General features: G+C 36.1%; 1 protein-coding gene across 1 annotated transcript; it reads left to right on the top strand.

The window, feature by feature from the left end:
- The first annotated feature begins 10,741 nt into the window (after positions 1-10,741).
- Positions 10,742-16,146, top strand: LOC126373339 (uncharacterized). The gene is made up of 2 exons (XM_050019475.1): positions 10,742-12,240; positions 15,589-16,146. Exons 1-2 carry the CDS (start codon positions 11,298-11,300, stop codon positions 15,600-15,602), a joined length of 957 nt encoding a protein of 318 aa, XP_049875432.1. The 5' UTR covers positions 10,742-11,297; the 3' UTR covers positions 15,603-16,146.
- The last annotated feature ends 7,547 nt before the right edge of the window (positions 16,147-23,693 follow it).

Below are 23,693 nucleotides of genomic sequence, written 5' to 3'. Positions count from 1 at the left end.
GTACTCGTCGCCGTACATAACCAGGAAAACGAAAATACATATATTATATTCTACACCGATTTAATTTCCGTTACTTGCATGTCATAGATACATAAACTTATGCCAATTTGCCATAGGGAGGAAAGAGAAGTACCTATATCTGGATCGAAGCAAACGAAATTCCATAGTCTCTGCTTACTCCGGTCGTAGAATGAATATAATTATTATCATTTTCATCTCTTATATAAAGTAATAAGGACAATATAGAGAGTTTAAGTATTTAGTTTGAGATCAATAGAAGAGTAAAATTTTCTGTAGAGCAATATTAAATATTTTCGACGTCAAAATTTCAATTTGCACACGAAATAGCAACATAACTTTTGTCGTCTCCAAGCAATAATTCAAAGAGTAACGTCAAGAAATTGGCTATAAATTTTAGCAAGAGAGCACTCAGGGCGCTTTTAATATTCACGATAAAAATGTTTACTAACCGAGAGGGTGTAGATAAAATTATCGTTGTTTGTACTCAAACACTACTTATATAAATAATATATGAACGGAAAATGGCCTGAAAGAGATATGGGGCACGTAGATACGGGGTACAAAAGAGAGGAAATATAAAGTACTTATCAGTGTAATATCCCTTCTGTTCCTCTCTTTTTACATACATCTCGTTCTTCCACTCTGTTCACTTTACACTCATTCCTTTTCACTTTCACACACGTATCTTGCATCTCTGTCTCACTTACCTGTCTCTCTGTTACTCGTTCTCCTTATATTATCTTACTCTTTTAGGTAAAAACCCCGTTGTGTTACTATGCTTATCTAGAATTACCACCCTGGGTATGTACAGTCATGAGCAATATAATGTACTCACTTTAGGACTCTGTCGCACTAACATATTTGACATTTAGTGACACTTACATGTCAATTTGTCAAAAAAGTTAATGTGACATGGTACCAAAGTGTATACATATTAATGCTCGTGACCGTATACCTATGCATTGTATATGTATATACATTTATACATCCCACATAATTATATTTTATATAAATCCCAACCTCCTATTTTGTAGACAACAGGGAAGAGTTAGTACATCTCATATCCAGTGTGGTAATTCTAGATTAGCATAGTAACACAACGGGGCTAGGTAGCCCCAGGTCTCATTTCCCCCGGATAGAACAATAAATCTGCAAACACATCGTACCACGGAAGGCCATTATGCATATTGTCACGATAACGCCACGCCATTGGCGATGTATGTATGAACCGATGTGTCCGAATCGCTTATATGGAAAGGTTGTGTAACAGGGGGGCCTGTTGTATTTCCTAATGTTTATAGTCCTAAAGTCGATTTTCCGAACATCATTTTCCTAACATTTAATTGTACTAATGTTCGATCATCCTAAATATTGATTATCCTACCGTAATACTTGTCCTAATATTCTTTAGTTCTAATATTAATGTCCCTAAAGTTTGAAATTCCGAATTTTTCATTCCCTATATGATCTATTTGACATATTTTGGTTAGTTGTGACCATCGAGGCCCGAAGGGCCGAGAGGCGGCGGTGAAGGTTCTCTATTGTATTCCCTAAAATTTCTTATCCTACTTTTTATTTTCCTTCACATTTTATTTAGGACTATACATTTTAGGAATATAAACGATTGTAACTATGGACATTAGGGCTTACCATCATTAGGATGAAAAAAAATAGGGCAATGAACACTAGGAGATAACAAAATTGGACTAGGATCATTAGGACATTCGATACTTAGGACTAAAATGTGAAGGAAAATAAAAAGTAGGATAAGAAATTTTAGGGAATACAATAGAGAACCGTGTAACAGGGATGCCAGATCCATCTTTTTTATTATGAGATGGAAAGTTGAAAATGAAAGTGGTGATATAATTTTTGATTGTGAGAATTTTTCGTAACATAGATTTTCCGGAGTTAATGTTAGAATTAAATTTAAATAATACGAGTATTATACAGAGTGTTACTTACACCATTACGAAAACTTGGTCTGAGGTATGATTCAGACTATGATTCTGAGTTGATATCAAGTAGAATTTTCGATGTCACTTATACCCCGTATAATAGTTGAGTTGTCAAAATTATGAGTATACATTTTTTTTATTTTATCGACTATTTTCATAATATAGAGTGTATATTTAAATAGTAAAATTGGAAATGCCCTTAGAAAAGGTTCAGTACGATCTACTCTGAACCGGCGTGCGTGTATGAAACGATTGATGAATGTGGAGGAAGCAAGAGAAGTGTGTCAGGATCGAAGCAAATGGTATTCCATAGTCTCTGCTTACTCCGGTGGGAAACAAGCGTTAGTTTATGTATATACATACACAAAGGTTAAAAGCATTTGATTAAAAGTACGTATCATAACATGTGCTCACAACTTTATCTCAGTTGAGGTAATCAGAGGTACATCCATCGCAAGAAAAACTAAGTAGTCTACTCAGTTAGACCAACGTGATAGGTGGTATCTGGTGGCTATCTACTTAATTCTTACTAACATAGATACTAATTGTGAATAAATCTAAAACAGCCTCCGTGGTCTAGTGGTTAGAGCGTTAGCTTCACGATCTGGAGGTCCGGGTTCGATTTCCGATGGGGACATGTCGAAATCACTATGTCTGAGACTGTCCTTTGTTTGGTAAGGCCTTTTCAGGCTTGAATCATCTGATTGTCCGAAAAAGTAAGATGATTCCGTGCTTCGAAGGGCACGTTAAGTTGTTGGTCCCGACTATTAGCCGTAAAACACCTCCACCAACCCGCATTGGAGCAGCGTGGTGGAGTATGCTCCATACCCCCTCCGGTTTATTGAGGAGAGGCTTGTGCCCAGCTGTGGGACGTATATATAGGTTGTTTATGTATAACATAACATAACATAACAAATACTTTATTGCACAAACAGGAAAAAACAAAATACAAAACAAAAGAGAAATAGAATTAGTACAATAGGCGGCCTTATTGCTAAGTATGTACTATGTATGTACTAACATTTGGACAATATTAGTCTTTATTTTTTTTTTAATGGTCGAGCCAACCGTGTTAATGAGAACTGCACAATACGAAATGAGTTTTAAGATAGGCAGTCATAAAACTGAGTCTACGAATTACTTCATTATTTATTGAATACTTACATTCAATTATAAGGTCATGAGATATCTTTCATCTGCGATGACTCTGCACTGGCAGTCGTAAAAGGGCGTTGAAATCAGATAAATGTCGGGTGAGCTAAAGCTGAAAAAATAATAATTCAAATGATACAGGTGGCAACTCAATAGAATCTGTGAAAGTCTTCATTGCACAAACACACAAAAAAAATAACAATTACAAATGTAACAAAAGAAGTACAACAGGTCTTATTGCTAAATATAAATTTCTTCCAAACAACCTCAGTGAGTAAATAGGGGCGGTGCAATATTATTATTATTATTAGTATCCCGCAATGTCCCACAGCAGGGCAAAGGCCTCTCTTCCGTTCTTCCACTTCTCAATAATATTGTGCAATAACATTAACTTAATTTTCTAGAAATTTATGGCATGGTCTAGGTTACTTTTAGTATTTTTGTAAATGCTACAAGTTGTTGCATGATTGCAGCTTGTCTAAGAAGCGTAGCAGCAACGTAGGCATACACGAGTCCCCCTGATGGACACAGCATAGACTTCCCAACGAACAACCGTAGAGGTAAGAACGTTACTCTATCAGTAGAGTTGTCCTTTTCCTGTAAAGAGTGAAAATAAGATCTCCTTGTTCATTAAAAGTTCACACAAGTATCACAAAGTTACTACCCCAATCTATTTACGTGGGTACTCATACGAAAGTCTATTTCCAACTTCTTACATATCCAATTTCGCGTGAAACCCAAAAAGTACTTGTTTGAGCATGATTGGCAGTACCTTGTAAAGGACTTTAGTTCCCTGAGGCCATCATCAAATTACATCGGATAATTCCAGGGACTTTGGTAATCCAAAAACTTACACCGTACCAGTTTTATGAAGAAAGTTCCTTCTGAATTTGTCTTTTATTTACTTTTAAGCCCCGGTTTATATCTTCGGAAACATTTTCGTTTGAGTCGTTAATCGACTTAGTTTTATGTGAGAAACAGTTTACAAGTGAAATGGAGAATAAATTTCGCTAAAATGCGAGTAAACTTCAGTGTTGGCACCTTGTCTGCTTAAATACGAACCTTAATTTAGGATGAAAAAGATTTAAAAAGTGTGAGTATCTTTTCTATAATATATGTGAGTATAATAGGCTTGAGGAGCTCGGTGCCGCAGCGGTTAACGCGCTCGGTCTGCGATTGTTGAAGTTAAGCAACTTTCGCAAGGGCCGGTTATAGGATGAGTGACCACAAAAAAAAGTTAAGCCGTTGGTCCCGGCCGCATTAGCAGTCGTTAATAACCATCAATCCGCACTGGGCCCGCGTGATGGTTTAACCCCTTAAACGCCGGAACGCGGATCTCGACCAGACACAATGTAAAATCTATTGTGTCTGGTATCTCGGCATATGAGAGGTTAAGGCCCGATCTCCCTATCCATCCATAGGGAAGGCCCGTGCCCCGTGCAGTGGGGACGTTAATGGGTTGACGATGATAGTAATGATAATAGGCAAATCTTTCGTTCATATTCAACTAGACTTATGTAAGCATATTTTATTCACAGACAAGTCTCATGTCTACGAACTGAACACCAACTGACTTGAGCTTGGAGCGATAATAACGTGATGTCTAGACGCTTAACCCACCTGTGACCAAGAATGTAAACAGAATCCCGTTTTGTATCAAAATTTATCATCACTGTTTACTAAACACTGTCTACAGAAGTGCGATTTATGTTTTGTCTAGTTTATCATAATGTGTCTGGTTATAGAGGATCTGGACGACTAACTAGTGATTTGTCAGCATAATAGAAAGGTTTATAAATAAACAGGGTGTTAGTGGAAAAAGTAACGAATACTAAGGGGGATGATTCAAACCATGATTCTGAGTCGAGTAATATCAAGTCGAGTTTTCCGTCGCAAAATTGATTTTTTTTTTTTTAGTTTTTTTTAATATTTTTAATTCTTTACTTTTGCGGTGGAAAATAACACTTGATATTAACTCGGAATAATGAACTGAATCATCCCTCTCAATATTCGTTACAGTGTCACTAACACCCCGTGCAAGTACATACAGATAGTCATACAAGTAGGTACGGGTAATTTCATGAAAATTTTCGTGATTTTTAAATTATTTTCAGTTCCATAAATTTGCGACGGAAAACTCTACTTGATATTAACTCAGAATCATTGCCTGAATCATCCCTCAAAGTTTTCGTTACGATGTCACTAACACCCTATATTATCAATTGTGGTCTTTTGTTGATGTGCGTTGAGTGACAGTTTGTTTGTGTGTATCGAATAGAAGGTATGCTAATGTAGTAGCATTCACGTTGATACCTAATTTTCAAACAGCACAATGCTTTTAGTATCTCTGTGACAATCACTGACAATGTCCAAGTCCTGACCAAAAAGTACATCTACTCGTCCTCACCATATTCCATTGTCACAAAGCCAAAAGCAATAACTCATAGGCGACCAAAGCTCATAAGTGACGGAGGCTCAGACTAGATCACGGCCGATCCAGACTCAAGAGCGCAAATCCCACAATATTGCAATATACGACAATACGAATTGTCATTATATATTGGAGTTCGGTAGGCTTAAAACGGAATCGCTCTGCGGTCAATGTGGGGAATTTAATTAGAGAAAGGGTTGGTCAGCTGTTTTCGATATGCGTTTGATTGTCGATTGTTTGTACGGTAATTAGCTTTGCATGCATCTGAGGTTGTGGTATCTGGAGCTGAAATGCGCTGAATGATTTCTGTTTATTGAATTATGTTGTGATAAGTGACAGGTGATAGATAACGAATGTTCATGAAAACTACTCATTTTTACCTAGTTATCCAAAAACTAAGTACTACTACTATAACAACATAACATAGCTCACGAATATATCCCAATTGGGGTAGTCAAAGTACTTCCATCGCAAAATGAACTAAGTACTTACACCTCACCGAGCTTTCTGTTAGACCAACGTATTGCCGTCTGTAATGGACATCATCTTCATCCCGTTTTCACGTGGTCCGCTTGCCAAACCTGAAGATTTGACAGGTCCGGATTTTTACAGAAGCGACTGCCTGTCTGACCTTCCAACCTGCGAAGAGAAAACCAGCCCAATGCAATACAGGTCAATATAGGTCAGGCCGTCTGTAATGGTAATAAACATTAAATTAAATGTCTATCTATTATTTTAGATCTTATATCCAGCGTTACTTGAGACGTCGACTTGGTCCACAAGTAATTTTGTAAGTACCAATTATAAATTGTCATTGTTCTATGATAAAATACATCGAGAGGAATGCTCTCTAGATTTCAAGAACAGGATCTTCAACTTGCAATGTAGCGGCATGGTGAAGCAGTAATATTTTCTTTGTTTGTGGCAGTGAAGCAGTAAATTGAGTACAGTCATGAGCAATATAATGTACCCACTTTAGGACTCTGTCGCACTAACATATTTGACATTTAGTGAGACTTACAGTTCAATTTGTCAAAAAAGTTAATGTGACATGGTACCACAGTGTATACATATTATTATCAATGCTCGTGACCGTACAAGTCAAAATGACGTATTTTTATTAAAATAGTAGGTACCCCTAAACAAGTAAGCCCTTAAGGTGTAAAAGATTTCGAAGTTTTTCAGGAAACCATTATGTATAAATTTTAAATTTTAAGTATAAATTTTAAGCAAACCAGTTTCTACTTATTTCTTTGTGCCTCGTAGTAGGTAGGTATGTTCTAACTTTTGAGTTGTACGATGTGAAACTGTAATTTTCAAGATTAATCAATAACATTGGATACATTTATGTTTCTACTTAAGGCATATTTCCCGTTGGTTGCAAAATCTGTGATTTATTTCTTGCGACGGAACCTTTCAGAATTCCTTCTTTTGAGTGGCTCTAGCCTGTGTACTGGTATAAGGCATGTCGTATAACGTTTTGAAGCCGAGGATATTCTATATAGTGAATTTAAAGGATATAAACCACTACTTCTCAGCTTGTGGATGTTGTAAAAAGGATTTTCGTGTTCGTTTTGCTTAGACTATGATTTACAATTTCAACTTTGTTGTTTCTCACTCCGAAGTCTTACGGCTAAGTTGAGAATATGGGAAGCTTAGGTTTAGAAAGAACTCGCAAATATCTTTATTTTAAAAACTTTTAATGTATGTTTTTGTTGTTTGGTTTCAACTGTATGTTGCTCTTAAACTATTGCTGGTTCTCTTTGAGTTTAGTATGGATTGAGTTTGCAACATATTTTATTTTTTTCATTCAAGTAACACTTTTTCACTTTTACCCATACACGGCCTCTGTGATCTAGTGGTTGAGGGTTTGGCTCGCGATTCAGATGTCCCGGGCTCAAATACCGGTGGGGACATACCACAAAAATCACCTTGTGATGCCTAATTTGGTTAGGACATCATGATCACCTGATTGTCCAAAAGTAAGATGATCCATGCTTCGGAAGGTACTCCTTACTGATGCATGTACGTGGTCGTTATATGAGCCATGTCAGAGCCTTTGGCGGCTCGATGAAAACTCTGGTGGGTTGTTGAGGTTGGTAATCCACCTCTTGGTAACCTACACGATAGAAAAAGAAGACTTTTACTCATCTTACTTAGATAGGTAGATTTTAATGTGTTGATTTTTATATTCATCGTCTAGTATTAAACCTCACAGTGAATACTGATCACTTAAGTACACAACGTCTAATCCCTGACCTAGGATTCTATTAGGTTACCTGCAAACCACTAAGCATTAGGTTAACAGGTCATGACGTTTATCTGACCGATGAGACCAATAGTAAGTCAATATCGCAGGATAATTGTAATCGAAGACCGAAGGATTGGCCCCTATGATGTTAGACAATCATCATTCATTGGAATTCACTATGTATTTTCTGCCAACCATTGCCCAATGGCTCAAATTAGCTTCAATACTACTTTTTTTTGGAACAATAAGGCAGTGGTTTTCTCTTGCTGTCCGCCCCGCATGCATAACATAAACTATTATTATTATTAGCCTGTATGACCCCCACTGCTGAGCAAAGGCCTCCCCCATGTATTTCCAAGTATCCCGGTTCTGTGCGAGCTCTATCCAGTCTTTTCGATAACCGTCGAGATCATCACGCCATCGTTAACATAAACTAATAATCTAAATAAAATTTATGACAATTCATTATTTAACTGAGCTACATATACCTCATTTAAAAATAATAAAATTAAGCATTTTTTAACCTTTCTCCCACACACACAAAATTCTCTCTTTTATCCCCCACGCGGACGCAGTCGCGGGCAAAAGCTAGTATTGTATGAAGAGAGTGAGATAGCGCCCAGAGTAGTCCATTTCAAAGCCTACTTGTATTAGATGTTAATTTGTATTGATTATTATCATAATGTTCGACTTTTTTGTGTTATAAAATCTGTTGCTTTTTTTTGTCTTCATTTAGGCGAGGCAGATAGTACGAAAGTATAATGTTTCTCTTTAATAATTACGCGTTTTATCAAGTATTTATAAGATACCACTGCTTTTGCAGACTATGTCTCAATCAGAGCATTCAAAATCCATAAACATTTTTATACAAATGTTGCAAATAAAACACATTTATAGACCTCATAAAATATTCACCTATGTACCCATGAACAACAGTAAAATTTTGCTTGTTCAAAACAAAACGCCCACATAGTTTAGTAAAACATTATTATTCTGTACAACGCCATCTGATAGCAGAGCGCTGAATCTCTTGGTGTTCTTAGCAACTTTACAACCACGCGCTGTTCGTATCCGAGTTGCGGCCTTGCGTTGACGTTTGATATTTTAAAATTATAATTCTGTGAGAATGTTATATTTTTACTGGACTTGTAAGAATCATGCATCGGTTGTTTACAGTTATAAGTTGGTTATTGAAAACTGTTTTAAGATTTGAATCCAATCAGATTTCACCCATTGGTTATGAATGGTTATCTTTAGCTACAAAAGTAACGAATATAATTTACAGGCCCTGCTTAGTTCGATTTTTTATTGTCAATTATTCGAGACTTATGTCCAAAAAACTCATATTATAACAAGTAAAGGTCTATTTACTAAAAATAATGTTATTTTATTATCATCCATTCGTATCTAAGGATACAAAAAATATACCATATTCTTCTTGTAAATGAGTAATCGTTAAATGAGCCATGTCAATGGCCTCTGGCGGCTCAAAAATGACCCTCACACCAAGGTTGATGAGGTTGATAATTCACCTCACAACCCACACGATAGAATACCATATTAATCTTGCACCATCTTCTGTAAAACCTGCCTTGAATGTCTTTTACTTTCTTCCAACTTCAGTAAACGACTCACTAGCGTCCCACGGACTGGAGATTTCAAAGAAATTTTGTCATTATGCTGCACCTGCAACCACAATGTTGAACATAACAAGTAACGTTGCACGTAAGATAACACTAAATCCGGCAACGCTGCCTTTGCTTGAGCACAAAGCGAGACATCGTTTGAGAAATTTACATCAAGTTTTCATGAGGCTAAGTGCCACGATGCGCGGAGTACATAGCTCGGGAAAGTTCACAGGAATTTATTGAGTTTAATTTTGAAGCTAGGTGCTATGTTATTACGCATTATGTTACAGCAACCTGTAAGATCTATTGTATTTGCTGCCTTAAAAATCATTGAGTTTCCGTAATGTCTGCGTTTTATGTCAGGAGGAAAAATTATTTTACTTATACGAGAATTTGCAGCCGCTTTTGGTACGAATTTCTAAGTTGTGTATAACGAACTTTTGGTTACCTAAACATGGTTACCCCATAATAATGTTATAAAGAACATAATCCCTTTGATGGGTAGGTGGCCTTTTACTTTGACGGTTCTTTTGTCCTGGTCACAATATTACACGCTTCACAGTCTGCTGTGTAGTGTGCAGATACCTATTGTATTGTATGGATTTTAAAACATGCCCGAGAATATAAACACGTTTTAAGTTTGTCATGATCATTATCAATTTTTGTGGTTCACATAGTTATTTTAAAGAAAAGTCTCATAAGGTCAATTGGGATAAGTCGGTTTTCGGGGAAATCAACATACGCACGATTTTGGTGTTTGTAAGGACCTTGTTGATAATAGGTTCGTCGGTAAGATTGAGTATGACAATGTGTGACCAAATTTCAAATTTCAGAACAGATTATCTACTCACAATATACATTATATTGTTTAGTAGTAGATTGTAGGTACATATACCCAAGCTATGTGCTAAAGGACAGTATTTTAGCAATACGCCTGTTATGCTGTTTATTTCTTTTTCATTTTTCTGTATTGTTGTCGAAGTATATCCTGTGGGTAAAGTGATGTAAAGTGAATATTTTTACACTGTATTATAATAATATTATACAATATGGGCAAACTGAAGTGCTCTTTACGATGTGCGGTAAATTTCAACAAGCATGCCTGTGTAGAAACTCGCATAATTTTAGTAGGAACGCACGCGATACTGAATGCATCTTAGCTAAAGTCATTCTACTCTTTTAGAGGAACATTATGACAACTTATTTTAAAACATAATATTATAATATATATAGCTTAATTTTATTCCTGTAAAACCTACGACACACATATACATTTATAACATTAAAATATACTATACTTATCGGCGCAGTTGTGATAAGCACGCTACGGTAAATCACCACGCGTACCACCTGCAAACAACAACACGTGTGCGCTCCCCACCATGCGGCGTTCCGCCTTTAAATACCTTGCGCTCCGCTCACTATGGTTCAGAAGTGAGTCGTCCGTCACGCTGAACGGAGCTCCTGTGTGGTTGAGCAATTCACACTCTGAATCAGTTTTTGGGTTTGATTTTAGTTATTTTTGTTTTTAACTATTATTTTATTTTATTTTTGTTTTAAATTATTATTTTATTTTATTTTTGTTTTAAATTATTATTTTATTTTATTTTTGTTTTTTTATCATTTTTTCGTATTAAATTCTTTAATAATTATTATTTGCTGTTAATGTGTTTGATGATTAATTTATTGGTTTTATTTTATTTAATGCATGAATTAAGTGAAAAAAAAGGTACACCAATCGATTTAATTTTTAGTCATTATTAAAATAAACGTTTAAATATATTTCATGGTTTTAATAAAGTGTCCTTATATATCTTTTTCTCTTTTATCAGAAGTGACTACGCAACAACCACGCCATGAGTGACCGCAATACGGGAAACCCTTTGGGAGAACCTTCATCATCAGGATTGTCCACTTTTAGTTTGTGGATGAATACTTTCAGGGACACTATGACCGATATGCTCACGCAGATATCCAGTGAAAATCGCGAAACCATCAGTGATATCCTTAAAATGGTAAAACCCAACGAAACTTCCGCAGTACGAATTTCTGATGTTTATTTCCCATCATATGACCCTGACAACGGCACAGATGTTAGGGATTGGGTTGAATTGATATCCAAAACTCAAAGTGAGTACAAACTTAAAGACCATGAGGTTCGCCTGAAAGCAGCTGGTGTCCTACAAGGAAGAGCAAAACTATGGGCTGACGATTGTTTATTGAGAACCACAACCTGGGAAGAAATGAAAACTGATATGCTGCAAACTTTCGAACCTGAATCTAGATATTTTTCAGAGATCTTGAAATTTCGAAATTACTCTGTGGATGCAGCCGCGAGCGTCCCAGAATACATCTCAAACGTGTGGCGGATGTTTAAAAGAATCGTAAAACCAAATCCTACAGAACAAGATGCAGTTGAATTCGTTATTGGTAGTATTACGGACGAGAAACTTCGCACTGATTTGTTGAATAGTAAGTCACAGTCTGTTCCAGAATTAATCGCCATAGCAAAAACAATGAGGAAGCGAAAATCTACACCGTTGACCCGAGAACAAATACCGTTCAAAAAAGCAAGAACAGAAAATGGAGCTCAAAAAACAGATCAAAGTATCACATGTTTTGTTTGCGGGAAAATTGGACACCGGGCGCGATACTGCAGTCAAAACGCTATTGCCAAGTTTAATGAGCAAATAAAGGAGAAAAAGAAAGATTGTACCTACTGTGCTAAACCAGGTCATACTTATGATGTCTGTTTTAAGAGAATATCGGCTGAAAAATCCATCAATTTATGCGAAAAGGGTAAGTCGAATTTAAATAGTATTTTAATCACAATCGGAAACCAAACTTTCCAAGGCATATTTGACAGTGGAGCAGATTGCTCTCTTGTGAAAGAATCAATCGGACTAACATTACCAGGAAAACGAAAAGCCTTTGTAACACACTTAAAGGGCATTGGACCAGTACCAATTATATCGGTTTGTCAAATTTTATCCACGTGCAAAATAAATGATATTACAATTGAAATACAGTTACACGTGGTACTGGACCATGAAATACCTGCCGATATCATAGTTGGAAAGGATTTGCTAGGCATTCCAGGCATTGAAGTACACTTAACAGGGAAAAAGACTGTAGTGGCCCGATCTCATGACCCACTTGAAAAAGAGGCGTATCTTATTAGTACTGAACCCTTAAGTACAGATATCACGGAGAAGCGACAACTCGAAAAATTGCATAAGCTGCTCTCTAAATACCAAGAATCTTTCGTTGAAGGGATTTCCGGATGCAGAATCACAACTGGTGAGTTGACTATTAAACTTAAAAATCCAGATAAAGTTGTACAGCGCCGTCCTTATCGCTTAGCACCTATTGAACGTGAGAAAGTACAGAAAATTGTTGAAGATCTGTTGAACAAAAACATTATAAGAGAAAGTAATTCACCTTTTGCAAGCCCCATTATATTAGTGAAGAAAAAGAACGGTGAGGACAGGCTCTGTATTGACTATAGAGAACTAAATTCGAATACTTTGCGAGACCACTACCCATTACCACTGATTACGGATCAATTAGATGAATTAGCAGAAGCCAAATATTTCACATGTTTGGATATGGCCGCCGGGTTCTATCAAATTCCAATATCTACAGCATCAATTGAAAAAACGGCCTTTATCACCCCAGATGGCCAGTATGAGTTTTTAACAATGCCTTTTGGCCTAACAAATGCTCCTTCGGTCTATCAAAGAGCAATAAACAAAGCTCTGGGAAACCTCAAAGGTAAAGCTGCTCTTGTATACATTGACGACGTTCTAATCCCAAGTAAAACTTTTGAAGAAGGCTTAGACAAACTGGAACAAGTCATTGATGCCTTGACCAAGGCCGGCTTTGCATTCAATATAAAAAAATGTTCGTTTATGAAAAATACTATTGAATATCTTGGATATGTAGTAAGCGAAGGTAAGATAAGACCAAGTCCAACTAAAATTGATGCATTGGCTAGAACTGCCCCTCCTCAGAATGTGAAGCAATTGAGACAATTTAATGGATTAGCTGGATATTTTCGACGTTTCATACCAGAATTTTCCACCAAGATGGCACCTCTCTACGAGCTAACAAAAACTGAAGCAAAATGGGAGTGGACCGAAAAGCACGAAGCGGTGAGAAATGAAATAATTACTTTTTTAACATCTTATCCCATCCTTACAATATTTCAAGAAGGACTACCGACTGAACTCCATACGGATGCAAGCGCTGTGGGCCTTGGAGCAGTACTCATACAAATCAAGGAAGGACGGCAACATGTTGTTGGATATTTTAGTATGAGAACAACTAATGCCGAATCCAACTACCATTCGTATGAATTGGAAACTTTAGCGATTGTAAGAGCAGTAAAGCATTTTCGGCATTATCTTTACGGTCGAAAATTTACAATTGTTACCGATTGCAATGCAGTTAAAGCCTCTCGTTACAAACAAGAACTTTTACCGAGGATTCACAGGTGGTGGGCATTTTTACAAAACTTTGATTTTGAGGTCGAATATCGTAGAGGAGAACGCCTGAAGCACGCGGATTTCTTTAGTAGAAACCCTACCGCCTTTATAATGAACATCACTGATAAAGAAGACTGGCTCATAATGGAACAACGACGTGACCCAATTGTAAGTAACATAATCCGTAATTTAAGTAATGACAACCAGTTAAGTCAAAAGTACATGGTTAAGGATAATGTGTTATGCCATAAGTTTGAGATGGAAGGTAAAACAAAACTTCTAAAAGTTGTACCACAATCATACCAATGGAGCCTGATTAACAGTTATCATGAATCTTTAAACCATATGGGCTGGGAAAAGACTCTAGCCAAAATAAAGGAACATTTTTGGTTTTCTAAAATGAGCACCATTGTGAGATATTTTGTAGACCATTGTATTATTTGTAAAACAATGAAAGGTCCATCAGGCGCATCGCAGAGCCAGTTACACCCAATCGAGAAAGTTCCAGAACCGTTTCATACAATACATATTGACATTTCTGGAAAGCTAAGTGGTGCAGCATCACAGAAAGAGTATGTATTCGTTGCTATTGATTCATATACAAAATTTGTGATATTAAAACACGCAAGGAGTAAAAATCAAGAAAGCGCCTTGAGACATTTACAGGAAATTATATTTTTATTTGGAGCACCAAAAAGGATAATTGTGGACGGTGACGGAGCATTTGTTTCACATTATAAATCATACTGTGAACAGTACGGCATTGAGTTGCATCAGTGTGCTGGATATATTAGTAGAGCTAACGGACAAGTGGAAAGAGTTATGAGAGTTTTAAAAAGTGGATTGACAGTGATTAATAATTTACAAAAAACGCACTGGGCAAAGTCTCTTAATACTCTTCAATTGGCAATTAACTGCACATTTTCCAAAACCACGGGTAAAACTCCCATTGAACTACTCACTGGAAAAAAAGGCTCTGTGCCACCACAGTTAATATCAATTATTGATAACGTCAATGAACGAGTCGATCCAGTACTATTGCGAAACGCGGTTCAAGAAAGGATGACCGAAGCAGCTTCAAAGGACAAAGAACGTTTCGATAGAGGTAAAGCCACAGTAAAGAGATTCGAGAAAGAAGAATTTGTTCTATTAAGAGAACCGGTGAGATTGGGAACAAAATTGAGCCCAAAATATGATGGACCCTACGAGATAAAAAGAGTTTTACCGCACGATCGATATGAAGTAAGGCGAATTAACGGACGTGGAAGGTCAAGAAAAGTGTGTCATGAGAACCTGAAAAACGCGCCCAAGTTTGGTGTCCAGAGCGAGATAGCCATATCGGCGATGAATGACAGTAATGCAGGCGATGACGGTAATCACACTAAATTATGACGACAGTTTAATAACGAATCTTCTGTTCAATACCGTGTATGTTGTGTTAACGAGCAATGTTGATTTTCTTTTGACGAGTAACTAATTATAATGTTTTCATGAGTAATGTACGAGAAGGCTAAAATGGAGCTGAGTCCTGAAGCCTTGCCAAAATTAGCGCTGAGGCTATGAGGCAATTCAAACGAGATTACGAGAGAGACTTGAGTCGCTTGACTAATAATGGCGAGTAATATTTTATTTTTAATGTGCAATTTTTACTTTTATGCAGATAAAGCGGAGTAGGCGCAGGGACGCGCCACTCATCAGAATGGCCGTATCGGCGCAGTTGTGATAAGCACGCTACGGTAAATCACCACGCGTACCACCTGCAAACAACAACACGTGTGCGCTCCCCACCATGCGGCGTTCCGCCTTTAAATACCTTGCGCTCCGCTCACTATGGTTCAGAAGTGAGTCGTCCGTCACGCTGAACGGAGCTCCTGTGTGGTTGAGCAATTCACACTCTGAATCAGTTTTTGGGTTTGATTTTAGTTATTTTTGTTTTTAACTATTATTTTATTTTATTTTTGTTTTAAATTATTATTTTATTTTATTTTTGTTTTAAATTATTATTTTATTTTATTTTTGTTTTTTTATCATTTTTTCGTATTAAATTCTTTAATAATTATTATTTGCTGTTAATGTGTTTGATGATTAATTTATTGGTTTTATTTTATTTAATGCATGAATTAAGTGAAAAAAAAGGTACACCAATCGATTTAATTTTTAGTCATTATTAAAATAAACGTTTAAATATATTTCATGGTTTTAATAAAGTGTCCTTATATATCTTTTTCTCTTTTATACTTGCTACTAAAACTAAAAAAAAAGTACACACAAAAACTCACTTAAAAATGTTCCCTTTTACCACCTCTCGACCGAATGTGCCCCACGCTTGCAGCGTTGCCCCGTTGGATGTATTATAAGCTGGTTTAATTATAATACTACAATAAAATGTACCAACATACAATAAACCACCCGTGAACAGATCAAAAATTATTTAATAATTGTATTCATTTTTGTTTCAACTGCAATTATGTATAATTTAAAAATAAAAACAATACCTACATCGCGTTATCGAGTTACGTACGAACACTAAGTCCGTCTCTGCAAAGTTCCCTGCTTTTGTTCCTGAACCGCACGATCGTTAGTTGTTTTATGAATTTTAGTAACTCTACCAACCCGTTAAGTAATTATGAATAAATGTGACTTTAATAAGGTGTCAATTTGTTACATTATATCGTGTATGAGCCACAGTTTATAGCCCATATATCGTAAAGTTGGTTAAGTTGAAGTTCGTTGTCGAGTGCACATAAAGTTAAAGTTGAGAAAGTAAACAAACGTATTGTCACTATGAAGTTTTATTGCACACTAATTATAGCTAATTTACAATATCGCGCGGCGCCTAAATGTAAGTCGCCGCCTCAGCATAAAGTTATGTTCGGACGTGTCCCGTACATATCGTTTCCATCATTATTTCTAAAGCACAAGACGTTTCACCATCTCGATATTACTTGTTACCTAGCGAACCCAATTATTTTATAGGTTTAGGTTAGGTTTTTTTATATTATCATTTCGCAAGAGGAACAAAAATTAAAAATTTCCTTTTTGCTATAAAAGTACCTACAGCAAATGAAGCGGAAAATAAATTTATAAATATCTAAAAGCGCTGTAAGCAATTAGTAAGTGGGCCTTCAACATAGATGTTGTAAGAATGGATGTGATTAGCTATAACCATTTTCAGCGTAGTTTGCAGACTTGAAAATTGGCATCGGAAACGGAAAGTGACAGCGATCGAACTGCAAACTAACACCAATAGAATGCGTTTTAATTTTATCGTACTACCCGGTATTAATAAACTCATCTCAGCTGAGACTGCCCTCAAAATCATGCTCAAGTCTCTGTTTTTATATAAGAACTGTCACATTGACATGATCTTGACTCGAAGCTGAGATTTGTTTATTAATACCACCCCGTTAGTTTCGGTGCAGTTGCTAACTGCACAAAATCTGTATTCATGTTACAATATTGCAGTGGTTTGAAGTAAATTTAATGAGGGACTTTAGTAAAAAAATAAAATGTTATTTCGATTTCACGTGATAATTACATATTTTCTCATTGCTCGGGCTACATAATTAAAATAATTTTATTGTTGCTTTATATTTGTATCACATTACGTATAGAATGATGTTGCTACCTATATTGCTTCGCTTTATTTTGATCACAATAATATTGGGCGGCAGATCTGTTGGGCTTGGGTGTAATATCATCGTGTAATATCATTGGGTGGTCATCATTTTTATACCCAAAAACAAAGATAAAAGATGTCTGTTATCCATGAAATTAAAAGGCTAAACGCAGGGAAATTTCTGCAGCGCCTTTTATATTATTTTTTCGTGAACGTAGTTTAAATGTAGTCTGTCTGTAATAGCTTTAAAATACAAAACTTCTTGTATGAAATATCTTGTGCAAAAACTTTATGTCTGTGTAGTTATACCCTGCTCTGTAATTAGGCAACGCTAATTATACGCGTTATTTACCTCTACCCTCGATTTTCTTAGGTCAATTATCATAGAGCTCGGTAACAAAATTCTTTTGAAATCATAATATTTACTTTTTTATTAATTATGTTTAATATCATAGCTTTATGTTAAGAAATGTTATAATAACTTATGTACAGAAGTAAATAGGTATACTTATAAAAAAAAGAAATACCTCTTCGCTAGTTTATGTTTGTGTGATGTGTGTGTGTGTGTGTTTGTGTTAAGAACTCAGTTGTACTTATGGTAAGATAGGTAAATAGAAAAATTACATCGGATATTATAATGAGGTTTTTAATGCTTAATCTGAACGTACCAAATTCAAATTTAAAATGTAATCAGACTTGTATATTTTTGAACAAAAATTCGAAAGTTTTTTTTGATGAGAAGTAAAGAATGTTTTTTTTTTGTCCTAGACATAATTTGTTCTACTTACAGAGTAAGATAACTCACAACTCCTATTTCTGTAGGTGTTATAATAAGAATAAGTATAATATTTTAGACGTAAAAGTAAGTTAAAAGAAATTTACTTGTCATTAAAGAACTCATGCAGAGTATAAAAACTTTTATCAATTATGTACTGTTATAAGTTTTTTATTTAATTATTTAAATAGATGTTGTATTTCATGATGATGTATTTTTTTGCATGGCTTTCGGGATCTTAATTTATATTTTGTTTCACTCTTACCCTAATCTTACAAATATTCACTTGTTTACTACGGAAGAGCGTTGGCTCCTAACACAGGCTTTTATGCTTAAAAGGAGTCATCAACCCTAACTTAGAATTTACTTTGTAAAGTGAAATAAAATATTTTCATTTTTTTCATTTTTCATTTTTGTAGACATAGCGAATGGGCCTGATGGAATAATTTGCAATTTAGTGAAAAGTTAGGCTAGTCTGGTATGAGGTCGTAGATTTTGGGGGCGAGAGTAAAGCGGGAATAAATGTGAATTATTTTTAACAAATGTACTGACTTGATGAATATAATATATAAAGATGTTATAGTTAATAGTTTAAGATTTTTAAAACAGGGTCTGCAACTTGTCACTGAATCTATGTTTACTATTATTCTAAGGCATTTCTCTTGTAAATTAAATAAGTTAGCTATGTTTGTGCCGATTCCCCAGAACACGACGCCATACTGAAGCCATTTGCGTAAGCGTGGGAACAAATAAAACAACCGAATTCACTTGAAAAAAAGAATTATTCTTACCAATTGTCTGTATGAACAAATGAATATTCAAATATTATCCAAATTGTGTGAACGCAAAGTCACGAGAGAATGTCGTGGTAATTGTTTTCCTTTGCTAATACTAAAAAAGACTGCGCGGTTTTTCAGTCAATACCGTTTGTTCTTTTTTTTAAATGACTGTTACTTGGCCATTTTTTTGTGTAAGAAGACGTCAGTTACATAACGTTTACGAATAAGGCCGTAAATGTTTAATCTTCAACAAGTTCTGACTGAGAAACTTTTAAGAAAAAGTACATTTTGTATATTACTTACCTCTATAACTAATATGGTTTAGTTATAGAGGTAACTCTACCTCTATACTTAATATGGTTTCTTTTTTACCTATTGTGACATAAAATAATATATGGGTCATTAATGATGACTCCAACCTGCAGTGGAGCAGCGTGGTGGAGTATGTGCTCAACAGTGGGACGTATACAGACTGTTTACATTCTGTTATGTACTTTATGAGAACAACAAGCTCTGTGTAACTTTTAAGGTAAAATTATTTCGAACCTTGGTCGGAGTATTTTAATAAAATGCATAATTAACTTACCATTGCAGGACAAATGGTTCTTCCCCTATCTTCCACTACTCCCGATTTGGGGTCTTGAGATCTAGGTCTGCAGTGGGATGGTGTAGGCTAGTAAATATAATAATAATGCATTAAATTCGACCTTACAAAAGTCCACTGTCAAATGCAAGGACATTTGAATCAGTTACCTATTAATTCCATTTTTTTTTCTGTAGCCTAGTTAGTGTTCTACTGCTGGGCAAAGGCCTCCCTCTTCTTTCTCCAACCCTCCCTTCTTTGGGCATCGCTCAAAATTACATCTGATTGGTCCCCACAGGGTCGACGACGAGGCAGACCAACCACGACGACGGTGGAGTGACGAGCTGGACGCTTTCCGGCACACTTGGCAGAGCGAATTCCATTATCGAAGTAATATATTTTTCTTTGTCGGGGATTACGTTGAAAACATATAAATATTATTTATGACAATTTTTTGAATATGGAATCATTTTATTTTGAATGTGGAATCTTTTTTGTAATGACATTTGTTCTCGGATCGTCCGCGTTTTCTCTTCCGTCAACACGCAACAATCAAGACGTTGATATTATTTTGTCATCACAAAGTCGCTACCACCCAAGGATGGTAGGTATAGAACCTATCACTTCTCTACTTGTTACTAAGTAGCCCAATTTCGCCCAGTCACCTATTACTTGAATAAATACATTCGCAATCATTTTGTGCGTATTCTTGTTGACTCATGCATATGATATAAATCGTTCATGCGTTTCTTCCGTGAACGCTTGGTATTTTTTTGTAACAATAAGTACTTACTATTTGATTAATCTTTTTTCTCTTTCTTATGGGCTGTGTGGTTGATGACTGGCTTCCTTTAATCGGGTGTCAGGGTAAGCCATCAAAGAACCTTGATGCGTTTAACAACATTTTCACGATCACATTTTTAATTACTTAAATAATAACTACGCATGCGCCATCTACAACTCGAATCAAGCTACCTTTGGACAATTAGACAGGCAAAATCTAATTCTAAGCAAGATCGGTCTCGTGAATTGTTCTTAATATATCCCCACTGAGAATAGAACCCGGAACTTCTGAGAGCCGTAAACTGTCTAGTGACTATAGAAAAGTTATTTTTTAAAATCGATCAGCACTAATTGCGACAAATTCAATTTCATACTCCTGAGTTTATGAATGTATCCTGTATGCAGCACTAATTATGTGAATATATTTATTTTTATTTAAAGTCAAATTAACCTAGTGACGTTGATTAGCCGCTTGTTTTTAGAGGAAAGTTTTGGATGTCATTCAATGTGTAGAAAATTTCGTGCCGATTCGAGTCAGCACCAAGATTATGACACATACAAGGCGAGTTATACATTTTTTTTTGACGTAACTTATTGTAGATTTGCCGCAGATGGTATTAACTACTTGGCTGGACAAATGGACAGCGCTGAGGGCTCTCACCCGGCACACAGTTTAAGACAACAGGCCTGAGAGTGCCCAGTTGGGCGCGAACCTCGGCTCAGGGCGTCGTCTGAGAGGAAGAATAGAATTTGTTGGGGTCTGCGGTTGGTCGTATTCAAAGACGTTGTTGCAAGTTATAGCAAAATATTTATTTTCTTGCACACGACATGTTACATCTTGATGGCGTTGAAGGAGGAGAGAGAGAGCGATTTTAAAGTTGCCACAATAATAAAAAAAAATATTTTATTGTTGGTGTTGCCAACAGAATATACATAAGCATATTTTGATGAGAGTAGAGGATATTTAATATGGTGCATCAGGATCATTTGTAGGTGGAATTCCATGTCCTTATTATCTTCTCCCTAGCATTAACATTTTTCACAGAGCCCGGTTAGGTTAGCTAACCTGAAGTTTTGACTGGTCCAGATACAGGTTAGGTCACATAGCTCCGAAAATGCATTTCTCAGGATGTTTTCCTTCACCGCTGAGCACGTGATAATCATTTATGATCCCAATAAGAATTCGAAAACAAATTCGACAATTATTGGTTTAGGCCTGTGCCGGATTAGAACCTGCGACCTTAAAGTGAGAGCCAAGCGTTCTACCAACTGGGCTACCACGAGTCTACGGCGACTGGCTTAAAGAAAGCTCAAATAAAATAGAGAGCATAAATGATTATCGCGTGCTGAGTGGTGAACGAAAACATTATCAGGAAACTCACATTCCTGAGAAATGCATTTTCGGAGGTACTTTACCTGTGTGTATGTAACCTGTATTGGGCTGGTTTTCCCTTCGCGGGTTGGAAGGTCAGACGGGCAATCGCTTCTGTAAAAAACTGGACCTGTCAAAATCTTCAGGTTAGGTAAGAGGACCCTGTGAAATAACGGGATAATGCTAGGGAGATGAAGATGATGATTCTCGTGAGGAAGATAATATACCTATGTCACTGCCATCGCGCTATCTCTGCCGTGTGTGTACGTTGCTCTAGGCTGTCCTTATTTGGAGGTCATTTGCTATTACTATTAATAAACTGCTTAACAAAACAAAATAACATGCTTCAGTGCGTACCATTTACAACATTAACATAACATACGCCCACGACTATATCCTTATGGGGTAGTCAGAGGTACGTTCATTATAAAATGAACTAAGTACTCACACCGAGCTCTCTGTAAGAGCAACGCGGTGAACCATATCGCCGTCTGTAATGGTCGAGCTAACTGTGTTAGTGAAAACTGCTCTTAAGGTAAATTACTAACTCGCAAATACGATACTGGGGTTCGAAAAGGCGCTCTGTGTAGCACAGAACCAGTCGGTGTGGATAATAAAACATTTTGATTTGCCCTTTATATGACATAAATACTTTAATTTTTATAGTTCATCTACTTTAACGTTTATTAATATCGTCTCGTATTTGTACGAATATGTTAATTTACTTATGCGTAGTTTATTGTAAACATACATAAGTTATAATAACACTTATAAATTAAAAAGTATTTGGAAATGGAATATGTTATAATTAGAAAACTTTAGCATTACAAAAATAAAAAGTTCCGTAAGTAAGATTGTTATTACTTTATTAAAAAATTTAGATTAAAGGAAAAATAATAATAAACGAAAAGGATTAAAATAATAATCCGCGCCACGAAAGAAGTCCACGGATTTTAATGGAACTAATTGATTCTATGCACCGCGGTCACGGAGCAAGCGCCGACTCGGAAATTGAACCTGTAAGCTTACATAGTAAGTCATGCGCCCTCCTGATTGGGTTACCACAGACTTCTGGGTGAAAAGAACAATAAACATTGCATTCAACCGATTACTTATATATCTAACAGTGTTCTTATATTTTATACCTATCTATACATACGGTCACGAGCATTAGTATGTATACACTTTGGTACTATGTCACATCAACTTTTTTGACAAATTGAACTGTAAGTCTCACTAAATGTCAAATATGTTAGTGCGACAGAGTCCTAAAGTGGGTACATTATATTGCTCATGACTGTACATAACACTCGCCACTTCGCAATCCCTAGTAGAAGAGTGGGATGATCCAAAAGTAGGTAATCCGAAGTCAACAACCAGCCACTTTTGACACAAAGTCGTAATTATAATAATGAGCCACTTTATTATGGTATCAGGTGATCAGCCCATTATAGCTGTAGTAGAATCTGATATTGTATTATAATTATTGTATTGATGATTGTAGTTGTTAATATTAATTAAACACTGATGTGAAGGAAGCACTGGGTTTATTTTAATATAATTATGTATATGTAGTGTTTCCGCGCGAATTATAGGTTAACCTTTTTATATCCTTGTTACTCAATGACAACTGTCAAAATGACGGTCTGTACCACTTGCGTTTCGGTTTTCCTATAAGTTGCGTTTGGTTTTACTACACTACAATAACGGTACATCGTTTTAAAAAGGCCACAATCATATTAAGATATCATAAACCTCAGATCACCTTTTCGATGTAGGTATCATACATACATACATACATAAACTCACGCCCGTAATCCCTAATGGGGTGGGCAGAGCCACAAGTAATCAAAG

The sequence above is a fragment of the Pectinophora gossypiella genome, chromosome 15 (genome assembly GCF_024362695.1).
Source record: "Pectinophora gossypiella chromosome 15, ilPecGoss1.1, whole genome shotgun sequence".
Taxonomy (NCBI): domain Eukaryota; kingdom Metazoa; phylum Arthropoda; class Insecta; order Lepidoptera; family Gelechiidae; genus Pectinophora; species Pectinophora gossypiella.
Note: the sequence above shows the minus strand (reverse complement) of the source record. Positions and strands in the feature narration are given on the sequence as shown.